At 31.0% G+C, this 25,174-nt stretch overlaps 1 protein-coding gene across 2 annotated transcripts; it reads right to left on the reverse strand.

Annotated features, from left to right (window-relative positions):
* Positions 1 to 18,146: 18,146 nt before the first annotated feature.
* LOC145195015 (uncharacterized) lies at positions 18,147 to 25,157 on the reverse strand. Of its 2 annotated transcripts, none has more exons than XM_090077863.1 (8): positions 24,857 to 25,157; positions 24,584 to 24,665; positions 23,291 to 23,393; positions 23,068 to 23,204; positions 20,468 to 21,506; positions 20,206 to 20,318; positions 19,953 to 20,081; positions 18,147 to 19,427 (listed from the first exon to the last, which is right to left on the reverse strand). In XM_090077863.1, the coding sequence occupies exons 1-8, from the start codon at positions 24,877 to 24,879 to the stop codon at positions 18,282 to 18,284; spliced, it is 2,772 nt and encodes a 923-aa protein (XP_089933989.1). In that variant the 5' UTR covers positions 24,880 to 25,157; the 3' UTR covers positions 18,147 to 18,281. The 2 variants fall into 2 exon arrangements, with proteins under 2 accessions (XP_089933989.1, XP_089933990.1); XM_090077864.1 differs by having other exon boundaries at positions 18,147 to 19,424; positions 24,857 to 24,989.
* Between the last annotated feature and the right edge of the window lie 17 nt (positions 25,158 to 25,174).

Below are 25,174 nucleotides of genomic sequence, written 5' to 3' on the forward strand. Positions count from 1 at the left end.
CAATTTCAGACGTTTTAAAATATATTTACGTTGTAATCTGGACCAACGGGAGTTGTTCCTTTAAACATGTTATGAATGGAAAAATAAAGAAGTGTGGCCTAGCAAATTATCTGTTTTTATACTTAATACTTCGTTAATGAAGTATGATTACTAGTATACTCTTAAAAAAGTTCCGGTAAAATGACGGAAATTTCAGGCAAAATTCCTGAACTACTTCGTGCTGTATGGAACTAGACGAACATTCAGGTAAAATACCTGAACCTGAACTGGTTCAGAATTTTTACCTGAACCTGAACTGTTTCGGTTCCGGTATTATGCCTGAACCTGAACCAGTTCAGGTTCAGGTATTTTACCTGAATGTTCGTCTGGTTCCATACGGCACGAAGTAGTTCAGGTATTTTGCCTGAAAAGAGTAAATATTCAGTAAAATTCCAAATCGCGATTATAAATATATCTTGGTTTAGGCATAAATTCGATATTAGATTTTATTAGGCCTGAAGATATTAAATATTCAGTAAAATACCAAATTGTGATTATAAATGAACTCGGTTCAGACGTAAAAACGATATTTGATTTTCAGAAAGTCAATATATTTAAATTTATAATTATTAAAAATTTACGCTTAACAAATATAGGAAATAGTTATTAAAATATAAATGTTTCAGCACTTTAAAATTGAGTCTTTTTTGTCTAAGGTAAAGCGACAAGTCACTGGCTCCTCTCGATAGATGCGTTTCATCTTGGTAACCTAACACGGTATGTTGCAAGAAGTACAATATATGCATATATTGTACTTTTTATGGCTACATTGTTCCGCATACTCTATGTTCATTAAAAAATAAAGTTTAATTAATATGTCCACAGCATAAGATATTCATCTGTTGACAGGAATAGCTCGCTAACAATAAATAATTGTTCAACAATGCAATGAGTACCCAAAGCTAAGACTAAAGGATGCTTGTGAGTAAGACTTTGAATCACAACTTCCATCGGAGTTGATGCCTATTTAGACGTAGTAAGGAAATTAAAATAAGTCATTTAAAAAATATAGTTTTAATACATAGTAAATATAAATATCAGCACATACAACTTAGAACTAATACTATATTTACTATATTTAATAACTAAACATAGATTAGAATCCTGTTAACAATTTTAGTTTTAACTCAGGAACAAGAAAAAAAGTAAAATTTTGCTATACAGTGTTATCGGTGTATAAGTTAAATCGTTTTGTAAGTCGACTTTGTATTTTTAACTGAGAAGAATATTTTCATGTTCTTACATTTTTAAGGCACATTTTTTACCCATTCTAAAGGTTAGCACTGAACCATTAAGATTAATAGTTTATTTCTCTTAGTTGAAACTTCTCTGTTATGTAATTCACTGATGCAAATTATATAATAGAGAAGTTTTAATTTTTCATAAAACAGTTTCACGGATGAAAAAGTTTAAATCTTTAAAAAATTTTAAATTGCCTACCTATGATAAATCTAATGTTATAATATCCATTCCAATTATACAACTTCAGTCTTTATGATAAAATGTCCACACCAATTACACATTATTGTGAGGGCGGTGGATTTTTAATTATTTTTATTGTTATATTATGTTTTCTTCTTTTGCAGTAAAGGCGAAGGGGAATGGGAAGGGGAAGGGGAAGTTTGGGTTTAGTGTTATTGTTGGATTAGGTATATGGAGGTTGGGAGCTAGGTTGATGGTCTGGGGAGTATTTGGTTAGGAAAGGGCTAGGTTTGGGTTGTGAGAAGGTATATGGAGGTTGGAAACAAGGTTGGGGGGTTTTATTAAATGTTTTCTATGTTCGGTCCCTCAGGTAATATATTACGGCGCGGCTATGGTAAGGTGCGCGGTTAGAGCATCATACTTTTTTAATAACAATATTTAACGCATATAGTAATAACAATAATATTAATAATCGAAATGCAAACAAAAATACTTACTACTGGTTCTTCTTCTCTTACTTACTTTTCTTAACAAATATTCTCAAATATTCTCATCAATATATATATTCTCTTAATATTAACTCATGCAAATATCAATAAATCAATACAGATAATAACACTTATTTAAAGTTACTCAAATATCTTTTCTTACCAATTCTTCTTTTAAAATCTTCATAAATTCTTCTCATAAAATTCTCTTTGAATCTTTAAAATCCTTTTCTCATAAATTCCTCTTTTAAATTTCTTAAAATCTTCTTTTTAAATCTCTTTAAACTCTTTTCTCTTTAAATCTCTTAAAATCTCTTTTAAAACTCTTTTCTTATAAAATCTTCTTTTAAAACTCCTTTAAAACTCTTTTCTCATAAAATCTTCTTTTCGATCTCTTTTAAATCTCTTTTCCTTCCCTCCTCCTCCTCTTTTCTTTTTTTTTTTTTTTTTATAGTTTTTGGTTGTTTATCGTTTTGCAACTTATTCATCATTTATTTATATGACAGGCTGAATAAGTTTTCCGCGTGTACGTCTTTTCTTGGTTGTTGTTATTTTTTTTTACTTTCTCTTTTCGCTATATCGTTTATTCATATGACAAATTCAATAAGTCTCCGTGTGTACGTCTTTTCTTGGTTGTTGTTATTTTTTACTTTCTCTTTTCGCTATATCGTTTATTCATATGACAAATTCAATAAGTCTCTGTGTGTACGTCTTTTCTTGGTTGTTGTTATTTTTATTCATATGACAAATTCAATGAGTCTCCGTGCGTACGTCTTTTCTTGGTTGACTCACTCTTTTCTTCGTTCCAATGTTAAAATTGAAAACATTATCATTTTCCCTCCTCACATAGCTCCATTCTTCGAAAAAAATCGTCCCTTGATTTTTGATACAAGGATAGTTCAATTGTAAGTGATATACGTATAGTGTTTATCGTGTCTAGCTTTTCGAGATTTGAGGTTGGCCTTGTCTTCTATTCAAGTAGGTTTCGAGATTTGAGCAAACTTGATTCGTGTTTTTTTTTTTTTTTTTTTTTTTTTTTTTTTTTTGTTTTAAACCGTTTAAATATATTCTTAAATACTGCAATAATATAATGTCGTGCAAATGCTTTCAATTTCATATACTTCAATTTAATATACTTCAATTACATATACTTCCAATAAAATTTCTTAATGATACAACAGTTAAATAAAAATCTTGAAAATGTAATGTGAAAAAAAATGGAAAAGAAAATAAACAAATCGTCTCAAAAATAAAATGGCTTAGGCACTGAGTAGCAAGGGCTAAAACCTGAAAAAGTGCCTTGAGAAAAGTTAAGTTTAAAAAGGTGAAATGCAAAACTCAATTCACTAAGTTTAAACCTCAATATTGCATTTCACATAAAAATACGTTTGATCGTCAGGGTCATTGATATCGATTTCGTTGTTGTCGTCGCTGTCATCGTTGTCGTATCATCATCATCATCATCATCATCATCATCATCATCATCATCATCATCATCATCATCATCATCATCATCATCATCATCATCATCATCATCATCATCATCATCATCATCATCATCATCATCATCATCATCATTATCATCATCATCATCATCATCATCATCATCATCATTATCATCATCATCATCATCATCATCATCATCATCATCATCATCATTATCATCATTCTTAAATTATCATCATCATTTATTAAAAATCAAATTAAACAAATTTTATTTTAAATCGCTCACATGGGTAGGGTTCGCGAATCTCCCTATGCGTTATCCAAGCGCATGTTACCCGTTACACCTTTTATTTACTTTCCTTGCAATTCGTTTACCTTTTTGGTAAACCTGGAACAAAATAACAAAATGAATAAGTTATTTGTCATCAAATCTTTGTTTAACTTTTGATCGTATTCTTGTGTTTTAGTTATTAGTGTTCTTATTGTCTTATTTAAATCTGTTGGCGTTTTGAACATAATAGCCAACGGAACATTACTTTCATTTTTCGGTACTTTACTTAATGCATTATAATTATTCATGAAACGTTGGGTTTTTGTAGTTGAAGGCTTCTTAATTAATGATGACTCTAAAATATTATTCTCCTGATAAGAATTAGTAATTATATAGTTCCTTATACTTGGTATTTTGAGAAAGATTGGGAACTTTGAAACGCTTGGGGAGTACGATACTTGAACTTCGAAGAAAGCTTTAAACCGATTTCCTACTTTGTTTATGTCTCCATTGTTAAGTGGTTTAGTCATCTTAAAATCATATGTCGATTCATGATCGGTGATTTTCGAACAAAGAAGAAATATTGGAATGAACAAAATGAGTTGCAAAAGTAGAGCAGTCATAGTAAGGCTTCTACTTTCCTTATACGGTTCAGAAAAACGGAATGAACGATTGAATGGTATGTTTTTGGGTGGAAAATGAGGTAGCTGATCTGAAGTAACTTTCTTTAGAATCGGAGGATGAAGCTTTTTCACTGGTTCTGAAGTATACTCTAGCTCTTTGTAGAGCCTCCAATTTGTAGGAAACACATTTGTATCTTTGAGGATTCTGATATCATAATTATCATTAACTTTTAACTGAGTTGTGCCTTGGTTTTCTGAACTTGTACATAAGTCTTTTAGGGAACTTAAACTGATTTGGTTTGTGAAACAACTTTCTGTATGTTCTTCTACTGTCGTACAATACTCTTCGTCAGTTAATGGATTCAAAATGCCTTTGTTAAGAGGTGTTTCAATAATTCGTTGCCGATCTTCGTTGTCATGATTATAATTACCGCTTTCTGATTGAATTTTAATATCTAACTCAGAAGTTGTTGTTTTTCTGCTACTTATGTCATTTTCATTAAGACGGTCTAATACTTTTGGCTTCGAGGAAGTATCAATATGTCCTTGGTTTTCGTAACATAAGTTTGGTATTGCAATTGGAGTTTCGTCAATTACATGCTGTTGGTTTAAATCTACTATATTAACAGGAATAACTGTTTCTTCTTCTATCTTTTGGTCAACTTTATCGTTTATTTCTTCGGTATGTTCTGGAGTGAAATATTCAGGTGTAATGTAATCTCCTATCTCAACCTTAGAATTATCATCAAGTATTTCGGGGAAGTTGTTTGTGGCTACTTCGTCAATGTTATTTTGATCAATTTCTACATTACTTTCAGTGTCATGAGAACTGCTTAATGAACTTGTTTCATTTTTGGTAATTTGTGGATCTTCACAGTTTATGGCTTTCACATTTTGGGGTTCACAAATTGTTGAATTAGGTTGATCAAAATCTTTCTTGTTCGTTTCCTTGTTCTCTTGTTGCAGTAGATTTCGTTCAGTAATGTTTTGTAACAAATATCGAAACTGGTCTTGTAGACAGTTCATCTCATGGGTGATCTGTTTATCATTCTCACGTATATTTTGAATCTCCTGTCGCATATGTTTATTTTCATCTTGGTTTGGGGTGTTAAAATGTGGATGATTCATTCTATAAGACGTATAATCTCTTGCTGATGCATTATCGTAATAATCGTTGTTGGTTTCATATGGGTATCTTTCATCAAAAGTTGACATCTGATTGTTTGTGTAGGGGTTATACCCGTAATCACAACAGTCATTTCTATGGTAATCTTCTGTATCATCATACTCCATGGTTGTGTCGTCATCATTTTCGAAATAATTCTCCTGATATTGAGCAATACTATCTACGCCTAGTATACGAATTGACGTATCATTTCTTTGACTTTCATAGATACCTGCTCGTGTATTTTGAAAGTTATTCCACTTGTTATTTTGTGGCTTTGATTTTACGTAATTATCCTTATAAGTTTGTTGTGGGTTATTTGAGGTAATGGATCTCCAATTTCGGTTACTCGAATCGGGTTGAATGTATTTATTGCCCATGTTTCTGTTCTGGTTATCAAAATTTCGTGGAGTCCAGTTTCTATTGCTTCTCCATTGCGGTTGTTGTGTAACGTTTTTCCTGTACAGATACTGCGAGTTGTTACTTTGTGGAATCCTGGGATCTTGATATTCTTGTCTGCATTGTCTTGCCAAATGTCCCGTTTTATTGCATATAAAGCAGGTTGGTTGATTTACTGTAGCTGGGTTAAAATCTTGATTTTTGCCAAAGTTACTATTCGTTTGTCTCCTTAGTCCAACTTTTAGCTTTCTGATCTCTTCTTTGAGCCTAGCTACTTCTCTAGTCGCATTTTCTGGATTAGCTAAATTTGCAGGTGTTGCACTATACGCAGCCACAGGTGGTGTGTCGCTATCGGCAAAAGATACAGTGTTATGCTTAGTCGACTGGTTTCGTAACTTTGTCATGGTCTTTATCACTGTTTCAACTATGCGAGCGTCATCATCAATGTTAACCGAATTATTCACTCTAGCAATTCTGACTGCTTGTGTATATGTCTCTGGTTGGCTTAAGAGAAGTTTTCTCTTTAAATTAGGATTAACTCCTTGAATAAAAAGATCTCTTTTAGTTTCTTCCGAAACTTTTAATTCTTGAGATAGCTTCTCTAAACTTGCTATAAAATGCTCAAGCCCTTTTTCTCCTTCTTTTAATCCATACAGCTGGGTTTTCTTAATCCAAATACGTTCTGGTGGTTCATACTCATTCTGAAAAGCTTGTTGAACTAACTGTAAATCTTGTCTTATTTTGTTTGGAAGGGATTCATAAAATATCGAAGCAGATTTATTTAAGCAAAGTGGAAAGGCGCAAAGCTGTTCATTATTGTCCCATTTGTTAAATGTGGCAGTTCTCTTAAATTGAAGGAAAAATTCTTTAACATCATCATCCGGTCCTCCGTTAAACTGTGGTAAACTAGATTTATCGATTGTTGGTCTTAATGAGGTTGTAATCTTTTCTAACCAATTAAGAGTGTTTCTCTCATCTTTTTGTCTAACCAAAGAAACTTCGGCTTCTTGTTTTGCCGTGGAATTTAATAGTTTTCTGACAACCTTTTCTATCTTCTTTTCACTTATAATTTTATCAATATACTCATCTCGCCTATCATTTTCCTCGTGTCCTAGAGAGTCTCGATCAAAGTTATCTATTGGTAAAACTTCAATGTCGGGTGTGATACAGTTGGGTGCAGATGGTGTTTTTGAGTAAAATAGCGGTATAATGTTAGGGTTATTGTTGTTATGAGGTGAACCTGAATGACTTGCCATTTTTGATGTTGATAAAACTGTTTTTTTAAATGTTTATTAAAAATGTTAATTCACTTTTACTTTTTCGAAAATGATTAATAATTAAAGTTCACTGATTTATGAAGAAATGAGTGAATACATAAATCTCGGTAGGACCTCCAGTGTGAGGGCGGTGGATTTTTTAATTATTTTTTTTGTTATATTATGTTTTCTTCTTTTGCAGTAAAGGCGAAGGGGAATGGGAAGGGGAAGGGGAAGTTTGGGTTTAGTGTTATTGTTGGATTAGGTATATGGAGGTTGGGAGCTAGGTTGATGGTCTGGGGAGTATTTGGTTAGGAAAGGGCTAGGTTTGGGTTGTGAGAAGGTATATGGAGGTTGGAAACAAGGTTGGGGGGTTTTATTAAATGTTTTCTATGTTCGGTCCCTCAGGTAATATATTACGGCGCGGCTATGGTAAGGTGCGCGGTTAGAGCATCATACTTTTTTAATAACAATATTTAACGCATATAGTAATAACAATAATATTAATAATCGAAATGCAAACAAAAATACTTACTACTGGTTCTTCTTCTCTTACTTACTTTTCTTAACAAATATTCTCAAATATTCTCATCAATATATATATTCTCTTAATATTAACTCATGCAAATATCAATAAATCAATACAGATAATAACACTTATTTAAAGTTACTCAAATATCTTTTCTTACCAATTCTTCTTTTAAAATCTTCATAAATTCTTCTCATAAAATTCTCTTTGAATCTTTAAAATCCTTTTCTCATAAATTCCTCTTTTAAATTTCTTAAAATCTTCTTTTTAAATCTCTTTAAACTCTTTTCTCTTTAAATCTCTTAAAATCTCTTTTAAAACTCTTTTCTTATAAAATCTTCTTTTAAAACTCCTTTAAAACTCTTTTCTCATAAAATCTTCTTTTCGATCTCTTTTAAATCTCTTTTCCTTCCCTCCTCCTCCTCTTTTCTTTTTTTTTTTTTTTTATAGTTTTTGGTTGTTTATCGTTTTGCAACTTATTCATCATTTATTTATATGACAGGCTGAATAAGTTTTCCGCGTGTACGTCTTTTCTTGGTTGTTGTTATTTTTTTTTACTTTCTCTTTTCGCTATATCGTTTATTCATATGACAAATTCAATAAGTCTCCGTGTGTACGTCTTTTCTTGGTTGTTGTTATTTTTTACTTTCTCTTTTCGCTATATCGTTTATTCATATGACAAATTCAATAAGTCTCTGTGTGTACGTCTTTTCTTGGTTGTTGTTATTTTTATTCATATGACAAATTCAATGAGTCTCCGTGCGTACGTCTTTTCTTGGTTGACTCACTCTTTTCTTCGTTCCAATGTTAAAATTGAAAACATTATCATTTTCCCTCCTCACATTATCCATCATATTCATACAGAATTCATCCTAATCATATGGTATCGAATTTAAGACTGATCAGTTAACACAAGCCTTTAGTATATATATCTCTATGTATGTATGTATGTATATATATATATATATATATATATATATATATATATATATATATATATATATATATGTATATATATATATATATATATATCTAGTATATATCTTCTAAACTTTTGCACGGAAGCCTTTTCAAAAAAACAATAAAAATTAATTGACCAGTGAGTTTTAAAAATTTTGTGAAATGGATTTTGAATTGTTATATAATATAGAGCACATTCGGTAAAAATTTCAGGTTATTTGAGGAAGTTTGTGAAGAGTTATGCGTTAAAAACTGAAAGAAAGTAGGTGTTTCTAAACTTTTGCACCCTACTGTATGAATATAATTTAAATACGTATACTGTCTTGTAAACAAGAGATGTGTATATTAGGGTGGTCCAGATTTGTGTGGTAAAAATTCAAAATATGTCTACATTCTCTCCACAGGCCTAATTTTGTTCGAATATACTTAGAGAAGAACCATACAAAAAATTGGACCAATCTAAACAGTTTTAGAGGTCGCTATTTTTTCATCATTTTTTTGACAATACTCAATTTGTAAGAATTTATACAAATTTTTGTGTAATTTTTGCATAATTGAAGATCTACCTCAACACTGGTAAATAAATTGATCAGATGATCTATATTCATTAGATACTTTGCAGACATTCATATTTACCTGATTTAAATTGTTAGTTTCTTTAATTTTTAAATTTGATATTAAATAATAGTGAAAACTTAATTTTTTTGATTTTTTTTATCATAGTGTTCAAAAAGTCAAAATTTATAGCAACCCCTAAATATTATCAGATTTGCTTCAAATTTGGCTACAATATTGCAAATGTTAATAGGAACAAAGGCAGCCTTGTGGAGAAATGAATTTCAATAATTTATAATTTTGGACCACCCTAGTGTATATACATTGTGTATATATACATGTGTATATTTACATATATATATACTACATTTACATACATACATGTGTGTATATTTTTTGCGAACGTACGTAAACACGGTTATCATGAAATCCAATATTGCCAACCTAGCTGACCCAAGAATGCCACTTATATGGGGTGATAGTGTATACATACCAGTGTCACCTTGTGCAAATTTTAAAATCTTTTAGGTACGTCTGCAGGAAAAAAATGACTTTGAAGTTACAAAAATGGAAAAAATTTACCTTCTTTTTTGACATAGCAAAACTGCTGTAAAATCCATACCATTAGTCATAGATCAATAAAATTTGGTGGCAATTCAGCCTATGCTAATACCAAGATTTGGGTAAAGTTTTATTCCAATCCCTGCAGTATAACAAAAGTTAGAGTAGTTTTAGTGTTGATTTTTTGTTGATTTTTTCACTAACAGTGCAAAACTTTTCTGATTATGGCCTATTACAAGCCCCCAGGCCATAATGTGGGTAACACATGTGCTCTAGTTGAATATACCAACAACATTATAAAATAAGGATTTTCATGTTCTTACCAAAATTTTTGGTTTAGGGGGTCAAAACTATTGTTCTTGATTGAGCTCTATTTACAGCATATGCACCTTTTTCTATATAAAACCTTATATAATAGTGCTATTAGTGCCCCATAAGCATTCTTTTAACTAAACCACTACCTTAGAAGTTAGTTGAGACATTTTTACAGATTTTTTGACGAGAATTATAAAAAATCTTGACATTTTTTACTCTAGTAACTTTGCGCTTATTCTACACATGGATTTAGCCCTGAAGATTTGTGAGCAAAGCAAAGAAACGTGTCAAAAACCTTTTGCATGTGATTTTTAACTGGTCAACATGTATTGTGTGTTAAAAAACCCATTTCATACATAAAATCAGCTAAAAATGCCTAGAATTTCCTTAGTGCTTTGTTTTCAAAATCATTATCAAATGTACAAACTGTAAAGTTCAATAAATTTACACTAACAGTGAATTAATTTCTAAAATTTATTCAATTCTATTCATTTCTTGTGAAATCTTGACACTCTTTAATTTATTTAACATGACATTTAAAGCACTGGTCAGTTTATTATTCTTAAAATGAATATTTTTTTCATCTCTATCATAATATATACTTAAATTTAATTTCAAAGTTTTAAGTGTTTTAATTTTAGTCTTGATCCATTTTTGGTTTAACAATGATTAGAAAAAAAAAAGGATTTTGCAAAAGAGGAATTAACAATATCAACCCATCATCAAGTGAATAAGAGCGTACATGATTAACATGATTTTTGGTTTTGTACGCTGTGACGTACATATCATAAAAACTTAAAATCACAACAAAACTTTGTTTTTGTAGCACTGAAATGAAACGTTTGTAGAAATATCCAAAATTGTTAAACCTTTCACTTGAAAATCGTTGTATGTGGTAAAAAATTTTGCATTTCATTTTTATAATATAGAAATTGTTAGGCTGAAGTAATAGGATTGATTTAGGTATATATGTAGCTCTACTTGCAGCAATATGTTATTTATTTGAAATACACCTGCTTGAGTCAATGTGACGTATATGTTATTGTGTTAAATTCAAACTATTAAAGATGGCAGGATTCTAAAGGTTATCATAATCTTGAAATCCAATCAAAAAAAATCTAGGCATCTCTTACAATGACATTACAGAGAGTCCGCTAGTAATGTTAATAATGAAATAACATTGCCAGGAATCTTAATATTTGTCAATCATGTTCTTCAATTTCATATTATGGCTAAATTTGTTTAGGTACACAGCTACAATCCACTGACTCCTTAAGATGCCAAATCAGGCAAGAAACCATGAGCAGAACAGAAAGTGTGTCTGCATACTCTGCCTTTAAAAATATGGCCGACAGATGACTGCTTTTCAGGCTAAAAGAGTTTGTCGCATTTACCAGACAAATCTTAATATATGTGACTCTTGTGTGCCTCAAGGTCTTTGTGAATCATGCAGAACTGCCATAAGACGAAAAGAGGAAGGCAAGGATGTTGCTTTGCCAAAGTTGTTTGATTTCAAATCTATCAGAGTCAGAGCTAAAACACGTAGTCATGTCTGTGACTGCTAGACTTGCAAAATTGGCCAGTCTAGGTCTCAAGAAAAAGCCTTGTGAACCTTGTGAAAAAATGAAAGTGAGTCAAATGCCAGCTGTGAAATACAGTACCTGCCTCAGCCCATTAGGTAAGGGATTACCACATCATTGTTCACAGCTAAAGTTCAGGGAAAATATACAGAAATTGGTTTCATTAGATGCCAAAGTGATGAAAATAAGGTAGCATCGCCAAAAGCCACAATTCGTTTGGCAAAAGCATCTGGAGGTCATCCACTTCCTGTTACTCCAGGTACAGTATCAGCAAAAATTAATTACAATATTATAATTTTGTAAGTGATTAGTTATAAAAAGAGGTAATGAATGCAAATTTTCTATAGGGTCAAGTGCAGCAAGATTAAATTCTGCCACATCAACTTTGACAACCCAAGACCTCATCAATGTACAAATTAACACTGGCCTCTCCGACAATGGGATCAAAAAATTAGTGAAAACTGTTCATTAGTCATCAGACAGGAAGTTGATTGAGCCCAACTTTTATGCCAATTTTCAAATGGCTGGTCAACAACTGAGGGAGTTTTTTACTTTTACAGACTTAAAAACCAGTGATTCCAATGGTTGTGACAACCCATGTTGTTGTTCATTGCAAAGATTTGTCTGTTCTGGTTAATCAAATCATTCAATATAGAGAAACTCCAGGTGGCTACTTTGTTAAATTAGGCATTGATGGAGGCAAAGGTTTCAAGTTTTGTGTCAGTGTTATTTATTGAGAGTTCCACAGAACAAGATAAATCGAACTCACCACCTCAAAAGCGGTGAGTTCGACTTTTGCTGCTCTGGACTTTTGAGTTCCAGAGCAGCAAAAGTAGCAAGTGTGAAAAGACAAATACTTGTGGCAGTCTCTGAAGATTTGCTAGAAACTCATTCTAATACTCAAAAGGTCTGGTCACTCATCCATGATTATTGCATGTGACATGAAAGTTGCCACCATTATTTGTGGACTTCAAACACAGTCAAGCATGCTTCCTTGTTGTTAGTGTGATATTGACTCAAAGAACCTTGCCTGCAGAGCTGTCATTGAAGCTTTCAAAAAAGTTTAATTTGCTTGTGAATTCATGTTTTAGAAATATACTAGAAAAGGATTTTTCTTTCAAGATTGATCAATTTAAAGCCATATATTTTGCAATCCAACTTAGAAGCATCACGCCCAAAATCCACACAGTATTCCACCACATCAAGTACTTTGTAAACATGAAATAATTGCCCTTAGGACAATTCAGTGAACAAGCTGTTGAGACCGCACTCAAGATTTTCACCTGCATTGGTCATGATACAAGAGAGATAAAACCAACAATAAATACAAAGAAGGCTGTTCAGCTGTCTTGTGGATTTGAATAGCAAACTCCTTTAGAAAATTATCAAAAATTTTCATACATTCAGCTTCATTTTAATGGATTAATATTACTTGTTAGAAGAGAATTTAAGCTCATAAGTAACCCTATATGATGAATTATAGTCAATTTCAAAAAAAATAGTTAAAACTTGTGCCAATCTTATGTCAAAGTTAAGTGCCATTTAAGAATAATAAACTGACCAGTGCTTTAAATGTCATGTTAAATAAATTAAAGAGTGTCAAGATTTCACAAGAAATGAATAGAATTGAATAAATTTTAGAAATTAATTCACTGTTAGTGTAAATTTATTGAACTTTACAGTTTGTACATTTGATAATGATTTTGAAAACAAAGCACTAAGGAAATTCTAGGCATTTTTAGCTGATTTTATGTATGAAATGGGTTTTTTAACACACAATACATGTTGACCAGTTAAAAATCACATGCAAAAGGTTTTTGACACGTTTCTTTGCTTTGCTCACAAATCTTCAGGGCTAAATCCATGTGTAGAATAAGCGCAAAGTTACTAGAGTAAAAAATGTCAAGATTTTTTATAATTCTCGTCAAAAAATCTGTAAAAATGTCTCAACTAACTTCTAAGGTAGTGGTTTAGTTAAAAGAATGCTTATGGGGCACTAATAGCACTATTATATAAGGTTTTATATAGAAAAAGGTGCATATGCTGTAAATAGAGCTCAATCAAGAACAATAGTTTTGACCCCCTAAACCAAAAATTTTGGTAAGAACATGAAAATCCTTATTTTATAATGTTGTTGGTATATTCAACTAGAGCACATGTGTTACCCACATTATGGCCTGGGGGCTTGTAATAGGCCATAATCAGAAAAGTTTTGCACTGTTAGTGAAAAAATCAACAAAAAATCAACACTAAAACTACTCTAACTTTTGTTATACTGCAGGGATTGGAATAAAACTTTACCCAAATCTTGGTATTGGCATAGGCTGAATTGCCACCAAATTTTATTGATCTATGACTAATGGTATGGATTTTACAGCAGTTTTGCTATGTCAAAAAAGAAGGTAAATTTTTTCCATTTTTGTAACTTCAAAGTCATTTTTTTCCTGCAGACGTACCTAAAAGATTTTAAAATTTGCACAAGGTGACACTGGTATGTATACACTATCACCCCATATAAGTGGCATTCTTGGGTCAGCTAGGTTGGCAATATTGGATTTCATGATAACCGTGTAAAAACGCGCTACTCGACCTTCTCCCCCCCCCCCCCCTAACTTTATGATTGATTCTGATAGAGAATTTTATGCTGATTCATAAAAATATAAAAGCATAGACCTGAAAATCAACGGAACGTGCTCTAATTCGAAGTCAAAGTTGTAAAAAATCCCACTAAAAACCCTAATACTCGCCATTTTTTTTCAAAACGCTTTCATTTTTAACGAAAATTAATTACCGTTACATTGCGCAATAAACAGACCTGGTTTCCATAAGCCTCAGCATTATTACTTTAAAGTATGGTAACGAAAGTGTTATAAGGAAATGAAATTAATAAAATATTTCAAATAAAGTTTGAACGTAGAATTTAAGAATGTAAAAAAATTTATGAATAATTATTATTGTATCGTACGCTGGTTTTTTTTATTAAAAAAAACGGTTTGAAGGTTACATTTTCTAAATTTTACATGTGATAGAACAACTATGAACTGAGTTTCAAAAGTTCTTCTTTTAGGAAAAAAAACTGTTGAATTCTTTTTTTAAATTTATTACAAAAGTACATTACTTGCAAAATAGTTTATTCTCTAATAATCAAAAAACGGCTACTTTCATTGCCACAAAAAATTGCGCAAGATAAACATACTTTAACGACTTTTTTAACGTAAAAACCATGCTATTAATGTAATGCTTTTGTCAGCTAAAAGTTCATTAACTTATTATTTTTAAAATGGCGAATTTTAGGGTTTTTAGTGGGATTTTTTACAACTTTGACTTCGAATTAGAGCACTTTCCGTTGATTTTCAGGTCTATGTTTTTATACTTTTATGAATCAGCATAAAATTCTCTATCAGAATCAATCATAAAATTAGGGGGGGGGGGGGGGGAGAAAGTTGAGTAGCGCCCATCTCTTTTACGTACGTTGCACAGTGGGCCAGATATATAGGATATGGTGGACAAAACCTAATTATTACCCAATTGCTCCCCAAATCCATTTAGATATATAAATAATCATTACACATGAAATAATATTTATTTTTATCAAGAATATTTTAATTTTTAATAACAAAATTACAATTAATAGGCTTAGTAAAAATTTTTTTTTAAAATCAAACTTCTTTTCAAAAATCAAACAACAAATTGTGTTTAGCTACAAAGAATAAGAAGAAGGTGGAGCTGATTCCCTCAGCAAAGCCAGAACTTCACTGGGGATTTTTTTAAAACTCTTACTATTTTTGTTATGACCTTTTCTTAATGATGCTATGACAGGATCACTAGATACAAGTAGTCTGTTAACCAGGTCGCGATTTGTATCTATTCTAGAAGTCTTTCTACTGAAATCTTCCCTAAACTTTTTAAAATCCTTGTTGCGGGCCTCTTGTGCCTCCTCTGACATCAGTCCAATTGGCAAGTACTGTCTAGCAATAATGGCATGGCCATGAACTAAAATTTTGTGTACTGATTGTGACATGTAATACCAGGAATACTTAGATATGTAAAGTTTAAGAGCAGTAATACAAAACTCTTTAAACTTGACAGTACCAATTTCAAATCCAGATGATAAAGTGACTAGAATGATGTAAAAATAAAAGAGTTTCATCTACTATCAAAATTTTGGCAGTTGATTGATAGTCTGCAAAGGCTCGTCGGGCGGTGTTTCCATCATTACTGGTACCTACAAATTGCATATATGTGATAGTTAACCTGATGATTCATATACAAGTATTTATGTAATTTCACTTACCAGATCCTCCACTTTTTGGGAAATCCACAACCAGTCCTATTTGGTTCATAAATTCTATCTGGATACGTTTATTCACTAGCTTAACATTTTCCTTATCTTCAATAGCTCTAGACTGCCACTTTTGAGTTTCCAGCTTGTATCCAATATGTAATACCATTTCAAAAAACCTAATCCAGGAATGCAGGTTTTATATTTCCTTATATTTCCAACTTTATATTTCCCCGGTTTGCATCCTTCCATTTCTTTTGATATACTTTTAAAAACGCAGCACATCCAGTAGAACCCAAATTCATAGAGACTAGAATAGCTTCTACAGACAAAGAAAATGATTTATCACTAGGTTTTAGTTGGTCATGCCGTATACGTTTATGGACATCACTTATCTTCATATCAACTACAAAAAATGATTTTAACATAATTAGTGCAACCACTATAAACTAATATAACATGAATATGGCCATTATTTTCATTTCAGCTACATTTAATTAGGCCAGTATAATAAGCACAGCACCTATTATTACCTAAAACCAAAAAAATAGGTTTGTCGCTAACAGCATTTTACGAAAATATCTTTTTTTAAATGTTTACCAAACTTAAAGGGGCAGCTAAGAGCAGAATTAAACACCACCAACAGGCTGTACATATATTGTATTAACTTGTTTTAACAATAATAAGCGGTTCCAGCAGGTTCTAAATTATATGCGCCACTTTTAATATAATATTTTAATATTATAAATAAGAATCTTGCCTTTATATTTCAAAATGAAACTGTGAGTTTAATACAAGACCTTGGAATTTATGGTGGTATTTTTCGTAAAGCTATAAAATTAAATTTTAATAATGTGTCAATTAATTTCGCATAAGTTAAATAATTTAAAGGTTATTCATTGTCATAGTTGTAGGTGATATATCTATTATAAAAATTAATAAATGAATTTCTAAATATATTCAATTGTAAATGATATTTGTACATTTATGATGTACTATCAAACTACCAATAATGTATTAAACCATACATTATGCTCTTATATACATAATATACTAAGTAGTTGGAAGTATTTCGAATATTTTTTTTTGAGGTTTTGTCTACCACCTGGCCCACTGTGCGTTGGCAAAAAATATATACATTTATATGTATGTAAATGTAATATATATATATATATATATATATATATATATATATATATATATATATATATATATATATATATATATATATATATATATATATATATATGTATGTATGTATATATATATATATGTAAATATACATATGTGAATATGTAAATATACTATATACACATCTCTTTTAAGTACGTTCGCAAAAAATATGAAAAGATAGCTTACTTTTAAGCTTTTCTGTAGGATCTATAGATATTCCTTTTGATAATAAATATTCTGCCAGCTTTTTTATGCTCATTTTTAATAAAAAATTCTAAAGTAAGAGAAAGCAAGCACATGCGACCTCTAAAAGGTTTGATGGCAATTGCTGTTGCCGCGGAAAAATAATTTCATATTTTCAGGCGATTTACTTGATGTTTCCGGTAAAACACCTGAACTTTCCGGTAGAAAAGTTCACGCAACTTCTTTTGCCTGAACATTTCAGGAGTTTTACACTAAGTGTTCAGCTAGTTTGCTAAAATACCTGAACCGATACGGTAAATTTCCTGAATGTTCACGTAAATTTGTCGACCTGACACATTCCGGACAGAGTTTGCCTGAACTTTTTTAAGAGTGTATGAGCCTTTGATTAGCTCTTATTCATATTCGAAATCCTAATGTTTTGAAAATTGAGTGTATCTACATACCTATATCTATCTATATATATATAAAATCCTTTTTTCTTTATAAAAAAAGATATATATATATCATAAGAACACTGAGGACGAAATGTGCTTGAAATTAAGATAAAAAGAGGAGAGCGAAAATTTACTTGAAAAACATTTTGTAAATCGTTTAAAATGGTTCCAACTTGTAACTAATTACCTCCCCCCAACCCATAAACTTAGTTACTACTGAACTTTGTTTCAAAAGTGATTTCGTTTGAAATTTTAGCGCGCAAAATAACTTAAAAGAGTTTTCATATTTCATTTTATGATTTATCTGTTAAGTTTTTTTAATTAAATATAACTTAATCTTATTTCGTTATAGTCTCTGAAAAACGTCTCCTGAAGAGTGGTACATATTAACGTACATGTAAGCGGGTTTCAAAACGGGAGCAGTAAACCCGAGTAAAAAAATAATTTAAATACTAGGAGTATAAAATAAAAAGAACATTATATACATTCTGGCTTCTAACATCTTACAAATTCATGGACACTAAACAAAACAACTTGTTAAACGTTTTTTTCATAAACTATCCAAACAAAGAAAAAAGATTATAAGGCTTGATCTGATGAACTGTTTTGCTCTGCAACAGACAAAGGAGTTTTGATAAGCTTTGGCCCCGATAATAAACTTTTTACAACCGTTTTTTCTGCACTATTAGGATTAGCTTGAGTAAGTTTATCAACGATATTTAAACTGTCAGCTGAAGGTGAGAAGTGCTTAATCCTCAGTACCTGTGACGCTGACAACAGCTTCACTTTTTGATCTGATTTCACTTGAGCAGGTTTTAACTGAAATGCTGTTGCTAAACTACTTAACTTGCAGCTTTGGTTGATCGGAATGTTTACAGTGGAAGTAGATTTACAAGTACTTACTATGTTTTGTTTAGAACTATTGGGATTCACCGTCGGAGTAAAAGATAAACATTTCGAGCCTATTGACGATTTTGCGTTTATTGTAACAGCACATGCATTCAACTTCTTTTCCGGTGCAGAAGATAAGATTTTCTCAGGAGCAGGTTTTATTGAAATGTAAGTTGTGCTTGGACGACAAGAACTTATTGATTTAGAAGAAAAAGACGGAGCTGGTAATCGAACTGTAGTAGACGCTTGCGAGACATTAGAATCTTTTGGTGTGCTTTGAGACACGGTAGATGCAATATTTTGATTGACGGAAGTGGTGTACACATTACGTTTGATAGATTCGATTTGAGATGATGCAATACTCACAACTTTGTTCTGCACTGAAACTTTCTTTTCGTTTAAAGATCGTTGAAGAATTCCAGGTAATTGTGCCAGAAAGGTTTTTTGAGAGGTGCCGAACTTATGAGCGGCTTCATTATCTTTCAGCAAATCATTTAACTTAAACTCGGTGTCTATCTTGTAAGATTTTCCATTAATCACTATATCAGATCCAGTTAACCCATTTGAGGATGAGTGAGTGCAATCATTTGTTAAAGATGTTGAAGAAGATTGAAGAATTAAATATTTCCCATTACTTTTCGCAACAATTTCTTCCAAAACCCTAGTACTTGGGTTTCTTATTAACTTAACATTAACATTTGATTGTTTAGTTAGATCAACGGCTTCTTGTTTTATTTCAGGAGGTTTCAATTTCATCTCCGACCTATCACTTGGAGTTGCATTTGGAAGTTTTCTCTTTAATGGGTTCAAATCTTTTGCTGCGACTATTTCCTGCTAAATAATATATAACAAGAACAGGTTAAGGAAGAGACGTTGATTTTTGCATATTTAATACCATTTTGCTCTGCTAGGAGCTCATCATTACTATCATCATGAGCAAGTTATAAAAATGTGATTGCTATAGAAAATCACAATTGTAAGCTACACTTCAGACAGAAAAAGTAAGAAAAATCACCAAAACTAAGCGTCAGAATTTGAACTGATTTAACCCAGTTTTGTTACTGCTACATGAGATTGGTGAGCACACAGCTGATTGCAAATTTATGAGTATGAAGTATTTTTAAACACTGTTTTAAATTCTTATACAAGTAATTTTAATCCTTAAATTTTCAAATTAACACTTTCACAGAGAGTAAAAAAAAAAAAAAAAAAAGAAGACAAAATATTTATTCTGTGAAATTGCTCCATTCACCCAAAATATAGCTCAATATAAGTACATAAACACATACCTATATATATAAATATATATATAAAGGATAATACATATATGGTGTAGCTTTATTGTAATGGAAAACATACTTTTATCTCTGGTATGATGCTCCATTTGGTTGAGTTTTTGCTATTCTCAATATTATTTTTTTTTTTTAGTGCTTCAGGTGGATTTTTGTGATTACATTCTTCACAAACTGAGGCATCGATCTTGGAAAACTATAAAATTTATAAAGATTATACATTTTAAATTTATTTGAAACAAAATATATCCATTTTTATTTAAGCAATTAAAAAGCAAAAAATTTTTGAAAATAACTATGTAGAATAAAACTACAATTACCTTCCCAAGAGTTTTGGGTCCATTAGTTAAATTGACAGATGCTTTTGAATTGTAAACTTTTTTACAGGTGACACAAACACATGAAGAAGAAGAGATCTCAAGAGGCGGAACTCCTATAGAAAGTTTTTATTTTGTTCAAATATTTAAAATCAATTTAAGGCGAAACTGAACTGGTTATAAGAGTCAACTAAAAAGTGGAGAGTGAACAGAATTGTACCCATGATTTTCCAAATACATGTTTCATAAAAAAATTAACACTTACTATTTAGCTCAGTGGAAAAAACATTCTTTTTATCAAAACCATTGTGATTTTCATCAAGTATGTCATCTTGTGACTCTTTTACCTCCAATTTGTTCAATCCTTCCGGTAAAAGAGATTTCCATGCACATCCATCTTCCATCTTTTTGTCTAAAAACACATCAAGAGTGCGCTTTCTTGTTCTATAAGAATGATTTTCTGTCTTTTCTATTTTCGGTTGTAAATAGCTAGGAATCTGTTCATTTTTCATTACCAAACCTTGTCTGTTGTATAAACAAGAACGAGAAGCATTATAAATAAAATGGCCTTTTTGATGTGATATAGGTGTAACCAAACTGCAAACTCCAGCATAAGGTATTGTTTCTATTTTATTATGAATTACTTTCTTTTTTTTCTCACATTTAACCCCTTCAATCACTCTATAATCGCTTTTGAATGGAAATATACTAGGGCTATCAACAGCTAATATATTAACAGCATTATTATCAATGACTATATTAATTTTACTTTCAATATTTTTTAGTAGCTCAGTAAAGATGTCATAAGGCAGATTGTCATTTCTGTTTTTTTCTGCGATGCAGATAACATGTTCAATTATATCGAAAAGCATATTATTCACAACTGTTTTTACAAAATCAAGATTTGTATCCTCTTTTATATGAGGAGAAATCAGAATTGGTATATCATCAACAAAGGATGGAAAAAGTATAGAATTTGGATCATTTTTTAAAATATTACCATCAATTGTAGCAGGCTTTCTTAAAACTGAAATCAAGTTGTTTTTAACATGCATAGGAAAAGGTTCTATTTCTTCTTCACTCAAATCACTCAGATCAGAAAGACATGACATTTTTTGAGTAAATGGTCTTTTAGAAGATTTATATGCACAAATATCTTTTCTAATGAAGTGCCATGAATTCGAAGCTCTTGCAGAAGTCATTCCATTTGGAAGATATTCAGTCAAAGAAGGTATCTCTTTCTTTTGAATTTTTTTCCCAATGAATTGATGTCCACTGTGCTCATTTAAGCAAGTCTTACAAACCTAAAACAACAACAAAGTATAAAACTTTTGCCATCTTGGTGCTAGACAGTATCCTGCTGAGTTAAATAGCTTAACTCATCATGAACATGCCAGCATTGTACTTACATTCACTATATATAAATACAGTGATGCTGCAATCATTCTGATAACTATTGTTATTGGTGTAGGGATATGACATGATCAACAATCGAGTTTCACAAGTTAAGTAGAAAAAAAAACCTAAATTTTTTATGTTAAGAAAAGAAAAATGATTTGATCTTCTCATATCTTTTTGTCAGCCTGTATAAAACAACTAGGAGTGTTATTTCTTCATTAAAAATAACACAAATAAGCAGTAAATACAAACATATAACAAAACACCCAAGTTTGCCATCTTTAAAAAACCCAGTACCTCATATGGAGGACTTCTCATTCTCAACCTCCTTCAACACATTTAATTGTAGAAAATTAATTTGTTAGGAAGAACAGTATTAGGCACAAGATAATTCTACTTTATTTTAGTCTTGCTTTAACCAAATCTATTAACTCAAGATGAGTTATAAACAACATAGTTTCAGTCAAACTTTTGAATTCTATACAAATGTGATAGGGTGCAAAATGAATCTTCAAATACATTTTTTAAGTCTGCCACCTGAATTACTTCCCTGACCTGACAATCTTAAGATTTTCTCAGGAGCAGGTTTTATTGAAATGTAAGTTGTGCTTGGACGACAAGAACTTATTGATTTAGAAGAAAAAGACGGAGCTGGTAATTGAACTGTAGTAGACGCTTGCGAGACATTAGAATCTTTTGGTGTGGTTTGAGACAAGGTAGATGCAATATTTTGATTGGCGGAAGTGGTGTACACATTACGTTTGATAGATTCGATTTGAGATGATGCAATACTCACAACTTTGTTCTGCACTGAAACTTTCTTTTCGTTTAAAGATCGTTGAAGAATTCCAGGTAATTGTGCCAGAAAGGCTTTTTGAGAGGTGCCGAACTTATGAGCGGCTTCATTATCTTTCAGCAAATCATTTAACTTAAACTCGGTGTCTTGTAAGATTTTCCATTAATCACTATATCAGATCCAGTTAACCCATTTGAGGATGATGTTGAAGAAGATTGAAGAATTAAATATTTCCAAGAATTACTTCCCTGACCTGACAATCTTGGTGCTGTTGATAAAAAACTCAAAAAGCATACTTATCAAGAGATCTTTTTTAAGAAAAATATGTAACTAAGACTATAGCATGCAAGAATGCTCATTGATTAATGTTGAAATGCTTATTAAAATGTTCTAGATGGCAAACACAATTGAAAACTGACAACTTTCAAACTTTTGTTAAGAGGAGTAGTGTCTTATTTGTATATATAAAAGACACTATTCCAGTTACCTTCTTAACCTGGATTTCATACGTAAAAACTTACTTACACATTTGATCTCTAAATAAAAAACTAACATTAGGTATTTTCCTTTATGCACAAAACAAATTTATCTTCATTTTTCTTCCTCCCTACTGCATAATTATGCATATACACCAAAAAAGAAGTATATGATGAAATACAACCAAAAACTACCTTCATTTTTAAACATTTATCTTTTGAATTGGGTTGTTGAGTTTCGGTTTCAGATATAGGAAATAATTTGAATACTATATGACCACAGCTATCACATGATGAAGACCCTTCATACCTTTTTTGACGCAGAAGATAACCTAGAGATATAGTTCTTTTAAAAATTTTTATTCATGTATTTAACATAACCACTATTGTAATGCAAATTTTTTAAAAAATTCGCTACCTCTGCATGAAATTTTAGCTCCATTTCCTGGCTCAACTTCAATTGTATTTGTGATTTTGTCATCTTCTAACAATAATGGACACACAACATTCTTAAGATAGTCCTTAAAAAATCAAAATAATAAACAAAATTTTGGTACAGTTGTCAAATACATAAAACTAAAAAGAAAATTTGAACAGTTGAATTCATTTAATACCTATTGAAATTTAAATTATCAAAATTCCTCCAAAATTTAGAGAATACATAAAATAAAAATCTACTCAGTGTTCCAGTCATATAAAAAAGTGTAAAATATATTTTTTAGATGTATGCCAGTCTCAAAACCTTTTATAATTTGGTTAATACTTTTCATTAACTACAACTTTTGACATCTCCTTTTTGTATTGCATAAGTTGTGACACTTTTGAAATTTTTGCTTATGCAGAATACACACACACACACACACACACACACACACACACACACACACACACACACACACACACACACACACACACACACACACACACACACACACACACACATACACACACACACACACAAACACACACACACACAGATATATATATATATATATATATATATATATATATATATATATATATATATATATATATATATATATATATATATATATATATATATATATATATACTGAAGGGTTAGAAACTTCTAGAGGTAGAAGTAATTGTGCATATAATGAAACAATTAATATAATGCACAATTACTTCTACCTCTAGAAGTTTCTAACCCTTCAATCATTTGAAAAAAAGTAGTCATTTTTTAAATAAAATTAGAGATATTATTCTTCACCATATATAAATATAAAGAACTTGTTAATCATGGGAAGTAGGAAACACACAGCCAGTGAAACTTTTAATACAAATGTAGTTTAATACAAAGTAACTTAGTTACTACACTATTATATATATATATATATATTGTGGGTAGATTTTGTAATTAACATTATATGTATTTAAAGATATACATTATAATACTTAGCTCATGCAATATATTTAATAAATATTTAACGTTATATATACAAACTTTATCACGAACACAACACTATATTTATAAAGTGAATCAAGAATAATTGAACGCATTTCCGTTTGACAAAAAAGTTCTCGGTTATTTCAATAATCAACCGGACATAAAAGGTAACAACGCGGTACTTAATCAATCGTATCAGCGGGTATGCAACTTAAATTTCCGGTCTCACAACCCCACACGGGAAGCAAAAGAGTTTGTTTAAGTAAAAGTTTATATTCGGAGATTATAAAGCCGTTTACCTACCTTATTATGAGTCGAGTTAATTTCTTCTAGCGCTATTAATTCTTCAACATGCAGTCGATTCACAACTGACAATAATTTGTCTCTAAAAAGTAAAGAAATTTTTAGCTATTATAATAGGGTATTTACTTGCTACGATAACATGTAACATGCGCGACGACGTTTGGCGCCCGGTTTAAAAAATGGAAGTTAGAAACGCATTGACACATAAAACTAAGTTGCAAATAATAAAATTACTGAGTGCATCAACATAAGAATGAATAATAAACAAGGTACCTTTTTCTGACATACGAATTCATTTAGTAAACTAGCTTGAGTTTTTTAAAACAAAACAAAACTTCCCCGCCGTCGGCTACAGATGAAGAAAAAATTTCATAGCTCTGCTGCCTCAAAAGGCTGGGAACAAGATAAACAACAACTTAAAAAAAAGTCTAATATTTCGTGACTTGTTCAAAGTAGGTTCTTATATCACCGAACCAAATTAATTTATACATTAATTGAGATATTAGAAATAAAACAGTTTACAAACTACAACATCTACAATATTCTATCTATTGAATCTACAGTACTGTACCTCAAAAATCTTTTTTTTAT

This window comes from Hydra viridissima, unplaced genomic scaffold (assembly GCF_058129835.1).
Source record: "Hydra viridissima isolate aposymbiotic clone 2 unplaced genomic scaffold, HvirCarnegie_v1 scaffold_2, whole genome shotgun sequence".
Classification (NCBI taxonomy): domain Eukaryota; kingdom Metazoa; phylum Cnidaria; class Hydrozoa; order Anthoathecata; family Hydridae; genus Hydra; species Hydra viridissima.

What these genes read in the sequence shown, in the direction of transcription:
- LOC145195015 (XM_090077863.1), bottom strand. Translation starts at nt 24,879, where the DNA reads ATGAATTCGTATGTCAGAAAAAG. An exon ending in AGCTAAAATTTCATGCAGAG is followed by an intron (nt 23,205 to 23,290) that starts GTAGCGAATTTT and finishes CTATATCTCTAG; the next exon opens with GTTATCTTCTGCGTCAAAAA. An exon ending in TTTTTCCACTGAGCTAAATA is followed by an intron (nt 20,319 to 20,467) that starts GTAAGTGTTAAT and finishes AACTTTCTATAG; the next exon opens with GAGTTCCGCCTCTTGAGATC.